Source organism: Rosa rugosa, chromosome 4 (genome assembly GCF_958449725.1).
Source record: "Rosa rugosa chromosome 4, drRosRugo1.1, whole genome shotgun sequence".
In the NCBI taxonomy this organism is placed as follows: domain Eukaryota; kingdom Viridiplantae; phylum Streptophyta; class Magnoliopsida; order Rosales; family Rosaceae; genus Rosa; species Rosa rugosa.
In genome coordinates, this window is record NC_084823.1 from 28,101,546 (window position 1) to 28,110,527 (window position 8,982).

Sequence of the window (8,982 nt, forward strand, 5' to 3'; positions counted from 1 at the left end):
ATGGTTCTTTTCACATGCTCTATTATCACCAGCTTATGCAATAGATTACAACTTTCCACCTAAGCGGATAAATTCTGTCCCTTACTTAAAATACACGGCCATCTTCAATCTAATGTTGTGTTTTCTCCCGCTTTATTCTTCTTCCTTCTGCTTTGCTTAAGAATATGTTATTCTTTGCCCCAACAATGACATTCTTGCTGTACATATTTGTTCAGCTACAGAGAATGTTCATTTTCTTCTCAACTTAAAAGGCTCTGATATCGATGTTTAGTTCTGTGGATTGATGACACTGCTCGTTTTGGTGTGAAGAAGAGACATGGCAGAAGAAGAACTCAGCAACTCTTTAGAGTTTACTCCAACATGGGTAGTAGCAGGTGTTTGCTTTGTCATTGTTCTGTTATCTCTTTTTGCCGAGCGTGGTCTCCATAAACTTGGAAAGGTAATTAAATTATGTGCCCTCTTTCTGTTATCCTAGTTGCAATCATTCTAAACTATTTACTTCTTCGATTTTCTTGGTCAGAATGTCCTACCCTTGTTCCATTTTCTTCATAAATCTTTTGCATTAAGGACACAAAAACTCTTCAAATCAGGGAGCTCCAAACTAGCACTGACTTAATAAAGAGCCATCTATGTAAACAGGGCCGTATTAATTCTCAACCAAATAAGTGAGTAATGCTCGGAGAACAAAGAACTTGAGCTGTCACTTCCTTAACAGTAAACAAATATAATAGAACAGTAAATTCTTTTATCTTGTTTCGTCATCATCATACTATTTTGTAAGTAAACAATGAAATGCCTATATATAGAACGAATGTAGTGAAAGACAGTATTGAAATGCATAGATATAGAAGGTGGGTACTTAATCAGTAAATGTCAAAAACTAGTACAATGCAAATAAGACTGAAACACATTAGAGGGTAATAGGAAATAGGTAGTGGAGCTATTTAAAAGTTCGGAACATTCTTCTTAGCTCTGTAATACAATTGTGAACAAATACGATTTACCATTGATTTCCTTAAAATTCTTCAAGGTGAGTTTTTTTTTCAGGATTCCAACAAAAATGACATAGCACGTTGTAGAATGATTGTGTAAAGACTAGTTTGACCTCATTGCAAGGCTCAATTATTTCTGTTTGTTTTCATGTTTTGCTGTCTTGGAATTTGCAAATTCAGTATTTACTGCATGAGAAACAAGATGCACTATATGAAGCCTTACAAAAACTAAAAGAAGGTCATCCCTCTCTCTCTCTCGTTTTCATATCTTTGTTCTTCCTTTTGTTTTGGTAATTCTATGCCTAATCACTGTGCTTCCCCTATGTTGGAACAGAATTGATGCTTTTAGGTTTCATTTCCCTTCTGCTAACTGTAAGTCAACGTTCCATAAGCCGCATATGCATCCCTGCCCATGTCGCAAATCATATGCTACCATGTAAGAGGGAAACTGCTGAGCACAAAACCCCTGAACATTACTTTCTTAATCACTCTACAAACAATGGTCGACGCCTTCTGTCTTCAGAAACAACTTCCAATCACTGTCAGCTCAAGGTACCTCAATGATAGTACACACTTCCCCACCACTTATAATGCTTTTACAATGGAACTTTTTAGTGGCAATATTGTTATGGAAAACAATAACAATACTGCAACAATTATAATGCTCGTCCTTTTTGTTTTCCTTAGGGGAAGGTTCCATTGTTATCATTGGAAGGATTACATCATCTACACATCTTCATCTTTGTATTAGCAGTTGTTCATGTGATCTTCTGTGTCTCAACCATGGTTCTTGGAGGGGCAAGAGTAATGTATCTTCCACCATACTTGACTATATATGGATATAATTTCAAGCTCCACATCTTCACTTGTGCTATATGGTTTCCCATATGTAGATACGACAATGGAAGCGCTGGGAGGATTCCATCCAGAAGGGTAATATGAACTTAAAATCCCCAAGTCTACTACTTTGGCTGATAGAGAAAGTGCTTAGATTAGTCCTTTTGATTGAGTTGTATGAGTGAATATAATATTCTCTGCAGATCGAAGAAGTGGTCAAAGTACTGCTCACGTTCGTCATCACCATCATGAGTTCTTGAAAGAACGTGCAGATGGATATTGGAGAAGAGCAGCTATTATAGGTTGGATGGTGAGTTGGCTTGCTACTCTTCTTTGGTCATTTTTCAGATTGCTAAGGAATTCTATAATTCTTATCAAGATGTTATAACACTCATTTGATATATCTTGGTAGATAGCATTCTTCAAACAATTTTATGGCTCTGTCACTAAGTCAGACTACATTGCACTGCGGCAAGGGTTTATCAAGGTTAATATCTCATATTTTCTTCTATGCAGTTCTCATACAATTTCATTGTGTTTATTTATTACAAAATGAATGAGACTGACTCACAGTTTCCTTTCAGGAGCACTGCCCTCGAAATCCTGATTTTGATTTTCACAAATACATGATGCGGACACTTGAAATTGATTTTAGAAAGATTGTTGGGATCACGTAAGCTTATGTATTATCTTTTTTAAACTTAGAGCATCTAACCCAGAACCAATTGATAATAATGGGAAAAGAGGGTCACAATAGGCTTTAAGTGCCTGTACGTGGCTGTAAGAACGAGACCACCCTGCATTAGCCAGACAAAGCCAAACACAATCGATAATCAGTTCTACTAACTTCCTAAGTGATGCGGAGTATGTATTAAAGTTAGAACACATTGTTATCCAAAAAAATTTGACAACTAAGTACCTCGCATCGTTTACATGCTCTAAGTATTGTTAAGCTGTGTATATCTGTAGATTTTAATTTTCTACTGTCAACTAAACTAATATGATCAACAATACGTAGCTGGTACCTGTGGCTCTTTGTTGTGCTGTTTTTGTTGCTGAATGTGGACGGTAATTTCCTAAATCTCAGTTTGAGCTTTTGTACATTTTCTAACACCATGACAAGATTGAATTTCTGGATTTCACACTTATATATGCAGGATGGAACACATACTTTTGGTTAGCATTTTTACCGCTGATTGTAAGTGTACCTCAATTACTAAATCAAGTACATTAATAGAAAATGCTGGACTTACCAAACTTGCTTATCACATGATGTGTGAAAGTACATATGACTTGTTAGAAACAAATGAGGTCCACGTGATTGAGTTTATTGTCACATCATTTGGTAAACAAATTTGATAAGTGAAGCGGTGTCTGTAATCTTGATCAGTTCAATTGAGAAATGACATGGGTGATGCATAACAGCTTCTGCTTCTAGTGGGGGCCAAATTGGAACACATAATCAGCCGTTTGGCTCAGGATGTTAAACAAACAGGAGTACATGCTAATGAATCAGCTATAAGAGTGAGGCCTTCAGATGAACACTTCTGGTTTAACAATCCTAGAATTGTTCTCAATTTGATCCACTTCATTCTGTTTCAAAATTCATTCGAGATTGCTTTCTTCTTCTGGATTTGGGTACGTAAATTTGGTATTTGGATTGATATATCTATCCTATAAATTCGAGTTAATAATCAGTGTCACTGCTGCTTTGCATTTGAACTTTGCAGAGCACCTATGGAATTCACTCATGCATCATGGAAAAGTTGGGCTATGTCATCGCAAGACTTTTTATGGGGTAATATTCCTACTCCTATGTATGTAAACAAAGAAGCAGGGTTTTCAACATTCGTCCTCTTTCATTGTAATTGTGATATATGTCCTTTTGATTCATAAGTAGAGTGGTACTTGCTATGATATAAGTAAATGCATTGGTTATCAGAAAACATAGATACAATGATGAAAGATGTAGTTTCCTTAACTGCCTTCCTACTGTTGTGTACTGCTTGGTTCTGATAAAAGCCATGGCTTATTTATATGTACTCACTCTGAGTTCTCATCTTTCTCTGCAGTGTGATAGTTCAAGTGCTTTGCAGTTACAGCACCCTACCATTGTATGTTATCGTCACCCAGGTCAGGCCGCTCCCTTTGTCTGAGATTTTCCTTCTCCTACCTATATATACTTTTCTTCTATTCATTTGTACAAAACAATTTCAATGAACTGATGAGCTTTGTATGCTTGAACATGATGGGATGAAGATGGGTAGCATGTTCAAGAAGGGAATGTTCGATGACACGGTACATGGTGCCCTCGATATATGGGCTGGAGACGCAATTAGTAGACGTGACGATAGCAAGCAATCCTCCTCACATAGTATGCACAAAATGATCAACAATGAAGCCTCCACAACTGTCGATGTTGCAGAACAAGAAATGGTTGTCATGGAAAGAACTATAAATGTGCTCCCTTGTCAAGTCCAGCCACCTTCTTCATCCTCTTAGCTTTGTTTATGATTAAACTTGATTTGATATAAGCATATAGTACACGTCTTGTACAAACAATAATTTCTGGTGAAGGAATAATACAAACAAGAAAGAACACAAGAGCTTTGGTATTATTTGATTATTACCATGTACAATAGTGCACTACACATTGAGCTAAACAAAAGTATGTTACCTCCTCGTAAACACAAACTATGCTCCCAAATTTCTCTAAAACTTTATACAAGATGATATTGTCAATATTTCTATGTTTAACTTTTTCTTTTGTTTGCATATTTTACATGGTTAAAAAAAAGATATTAAAAGAAAAATAACACTCCAACTCCTCCCCAGTAAGAGGAAAAAAATTAAGTGATTCGCAACATCACTAGTCCAATTATCTGCACTAATATATCCCCGAGTGGAAGCCTAGGTTTCTGCTACAACGTAAAAATATGCGGTTTTTCAAGTGGAAGCTTCTCCATCTGTAAGCTGATATGGTCAGAAGCAGATGCTTCCACACCACTAGTCTCTGCCCTCTTCAGCTCATTCAAAGCATTTTTGGCATAAACAGTAAAAGCAACTGTGGTTACGATTGCAACAATTAAGGATAGAGTGTTGTATACAATCTCCACGGTAGTCATGTGATAGTTCCCATACTTGACATCCGCAAATGTCCTTATTAAGCGACCACTGCACAAAAATACAACAGAAGCATTGACAAACTAATTTAACAAAGAAACAAGAGCTAGTGTAGGGCTGGCCATAGCCAAACTAGCTGAAATAGGCATGAGATAACAGATGTACAGATATTTTCAGAATCAATATAGGAAATGGAGTTGCTATCTACATTCCTTTGGCACTTTTAAATATGGAATTGTTAAGAACTTATCACTACTACGCACATCCGAGCAAGTGGAACAGTAAAGCATTCATACTGGATAGAGAACAGACCTGTAGATGTAAATAAAAGCTTCTGGCACCATCCCAGCAATTGATCCCCACAAGTAGGGCCAAAATGTCATACTTGTAACCACGATTGCGTAATTGAAAATTGTGTATGGAAAGGGTGAAACCCTAAAGAGAGCAACCACTCGAAATTGATGGAGCCAACTCCCTTCCCCAGCAAGTCTAATCATTGCAGCGTTTCGAGGCCATCTCTTTAACCATTGCTGCCCAAATAAGAAATAATGTATCAGAAACCTAGAAATGGAAATGCTTCCAAAAAAAAAAAAAGCACTCTATTCTATAATCATAATTAGTTCAAGACTAATGAAAATCTTACATGGATGCGGTCGCGGAAATACAGACCAATCAAATATGGTAGGATCATCCCAATAGTTGTTCCAACCATGATTATAACAAATCCGAAGCCATAACCAAAAATCATTCCAGCCAACCACATGGAAGGGCCAGAAGGGATCAAGACCACAGGGAACAATGCCAGAGAAGCAACGAGAACAATGGCAAGAACTGGACGGCCAAAGGCTGTGGCTTCCCATCGCATTATTGGCAACAGAACCTAAAGAACAAAAGTCATTAAGGGCTTGAGGTAAAATAAAACTGCCAAATTAAAATTATGTCTTTTTTATGGAGTAATCTAAAGTTAATACATATGCCTCTAAACACACATGTGGAGATATATCTTTGAATTACAATATTAAACACAATTTTCATAGATCATCTAAACTACATCAACTTTGCAGTCAACAGACAGAATTTGCTTCCACGGAGGTTTCATAATATGATAATATTTTTCCAGTGAATCAGCCCAACAATTTAGAAACATATAAACATGTAAACAGGACAATTATTACTTGAACCAATAACATGATAAGAAGACTCAAGAAAGAAGAGTTAATATGAAGTACCTTTTCAAAAAGAAACGGAACCCCCCATTTTAAGAAAATGAGAAGCACTACAATGGTGACAAGGCACAAGGCTAAGGCCCTAATCCACCACCAAAAAGATTTAACCCCTGCTTCTGATTGAGGCTGCAAGACATCTGCTTCTGCTGTGTTTGTTTCGTTGGATATAACCAGCCTAACATATTCACTGTCTTCTCTCACATGATGCACGGACTTGGCATTCTTTCCTGACTCTTCAGAAGAGCTCATCATCTTTTATGATCCCCAGAAGCAGAAGGCTTACTATTCAACTGAAATTGATGAAAGCAATAATAAGGGTAAGATACACACCTAAATTCTTTCCACTTGGCATAATCTACATTTTCATATCAGCAATAGGCAGAAGGGTAAAAGGTGAAATACTCTCAGAAGCTCTCCTGAACTGTATATGCCAGGAAGGTACTTACTATTGCATGATTATACTTTACTCATTCACCTGATATGCTATGAGAATCTCACTTATGACAGATGCAAGAAGGAATATCCTTTCTTTCTTATTTACACATTTCTAAACATAATTTAGAAATTTTATATTGTGTTTAATTTTCTTGTTCTTGCAGCATTTTATTAACTTCCAAGTATTCTAGTATAAAATAAAATAAAAAAATTAACATAAACTAAAAAAAAGAAGGTATTCTAGTATTTTGGGATTGCCTAAATCAAAGCCGGATCAAAATGAGAATTTCAAGCTCTTGGAATACTGGCGAGAGAATAGACTTAAGTTTACCACACTTTGCTCTCTCCTTATCCTTTTCTATCTCTTTCAGCTTCTTTCCCTCCCTCCCTGCCCTGAATTTCCTCTTTGCCCTATATTAATTTGATATAATACTAACCTTAAACATAAATGACCACTGTGTTGAAGCCCCATCTCATGATAAATTTGCATGATAGCATATGCAAGCCCATGTGCCACAACCAATACCACTGCAGGCAACACTACCTGGCAGCAATAAGCTTGGAGTATCACCCTGCAGGCGAGCCATCATCTCTTTTGCATATCACCTCTGACTGTTAAGAACATTATTAATTTATTGATCTTCAAAGCATTTGTCATCTGCACTAGCATGTGCCATGGGTCTAAGCCTCATGACCCATTGCCTTCTTCACTCCTTTGCATCCCATTTAGATAAACCAAATGCATCATCGGACTGAAAAATGGGCTTATCTACACCACCCCAACATCCTGGTTGTCGAACGACCTACTCCATATTAGCTAAAGTTTCCTTACTCACCATAGTTATCCACAATTTCTTGATTAAATTACCTTACTCTGCCTGATACAAACATGATTCAATTCTGTTATGCTCGCAGCCACCCTAAACCAGCTTAAACAAATAACAACGATTAAAATGAAAAAGAACTATTTTGTTACACGCTTAATCAAATTTTAGTTTGAGAAACTATAGATATGTTTTCGGTCTTCAATCTCATCAAATCAAGAACAAACTCGAGGCAAGCCACTTTCTCTTAGTTACAGGCCATCATAGCTTATATCCTATTAGAAGTAAGCGCTACGTGAAATGTTTCTCCTCTCTCCTTACTCAAATAATAAAAAACCACAGCAACCACAAAATTTTGTTCTAATTACCAACCTCCCCCGCGCCCCCTAGCGCAATTGAGGGATAACTAATTCACTTGGTGTGGTTGCTGCTACCAAAAGCATCCTCTATACCCATACGTATTGAATTTGTTCGGAGCTGAAGATGCAGTACTTTGAAGATAAACATCACTCCACAGCTTAATTATCTGTATATGCCCCGGAAATATAGTCCAAACCTCAAAAAAATTTGCCCAATAAAAGCAAATTAAGGAAGTGATAAAGAGTTCCAGAGGCGTAACGTATCTCTCTATATGCTAAGTTTAAACTCTTAAACAGAAATTCATTGCAACTTGCACATATAATTTACAGAATGCTGTGATAAAATAGCTCGGAAAATTAAAGGTCCGCATTTCAAGCACACATTCATCATTAGACTCGAAATGAAAAGCCAAAGAGCGTAGCTCAAGAAAGAGGAGATTTAAGCGAATAAATCAAAGATTAGTATTCGAATCAGAGATTGATGGCCGAGTCCTGAGAGAGAGCTAGGGTTTTGAGCTGAAGAAGAAATCAGTGAAAACAGAAGAGGGAAGAGTGTCGGCTTAGTTTACCTGATGAGTTATGACGGTGGAGACGGGCGGAGGAAGCTTGAGTTGGACCACCGGAGATGGTCGCCGGGCGGCGGTCGGAGGTGCCTTGCTTGCTTTGTTTTCAACAACCAGGTGCTCCAGCAGAGGAGAGAGAGAGGAGAGAAGAATCAAACAAACAAACAACGTCTCATTTGTTTAATTATTATTATTATTGTTTTGGATATTTATATTTCGGGCGGACGCGGATCGTGGACCATGGATACTCCGCCAACCCAACACGACTTTTCATCTCTTGGTCAACCATTTTATCGCTTACTCACCCCGCAGCCGCGCAGTTCTAGAACCTCAATTTTTTTTCCCTCTCTTTATCTGGATGTTTGCTACTCCTTTCTTTTTTTGCCGATAGGGTGAGAAGTTTTATATACATATACCTATTTACTTAATACACAGTCCCGAAATTTTTTTGTTTAATTTTTCACTTAAAGTTCCTCTTATGCACCTATTTACTAATTATAAGATAAAAAATCTGGGCATTAAAGTTTTCTCTCAAACTATGCCTCCAAACTCCATTTTTGCTGCCCAGATTATCAGATTGACCAATCTAAGAAATTCAATCATGGCATGTTTACTTATTAGGA

General features: G+C 37.2%; 2 protein-coding genes across 2 annotated transcripts; one reads left to right on the forward strand and one right to left on the reverse strand.

Moving 5' to 3' along the window:
* The first annotated feature begins 168 nt into the window (after window positions 1-168).
* Window positions 169-4,455, forward strand: LOC133745340 (MLO-like protein 13). Its single transcript, XM_062173398.1, has 14 exons — window positions 169-439; window positions 1,173-1,230; window positions 1,327-1,544; window positions 1,680-1,796; window positions 1,886-1,925; window positions 2,033-2,139; window positions 2,242-2,316; window positions 2,414-2,502; window positions 2,848-2,897; window positions 2,987-3,027; window positions 3,255-3,467; window positions 3,560-3,627; window positions 3,902-3,962; window positions 4,089-4,455. The coding sequence occupies exons 1-14, from the start codon at window positions 317-319 to the stop codon at window positions 4,329-4,331; spliced, it is 1,503 nt and encodes a 500-aa protein (XP_062029382.1). The 5' UTR covers window positions 169-316; the 3' UTR covers window positions 4,332-4,455.
* On the reverse strand, window positions 4,426-8,547 carry LOC133745341 (uncharacterized). The gene is made up of 5 exons (XM_062173399.1): window positions 8,366-8,547; window positions 6,182-6,468; window positions 5,596-5,832; window positions 5,265-5,482; window positions 4,426-5,003 (listed from the first exon to the last, which is right to left on the reverse strand). The coding sequence occupies exons 2-5, from the start codon at window positions 6,428-6,430 to the stop codon at window positions 4,751-4,753; spliced, it is 957 nt and encodes a 318-aa protein (XP_062029383.1). The 5' UTR covers window positions 6,431-6,468; window positions 8,366-8,547; the 3' UTR covers window positions 4,426-4,750.
* Between the last annotated feature and the right edge of the window lie 435 nt (window positions 8,548-8,982).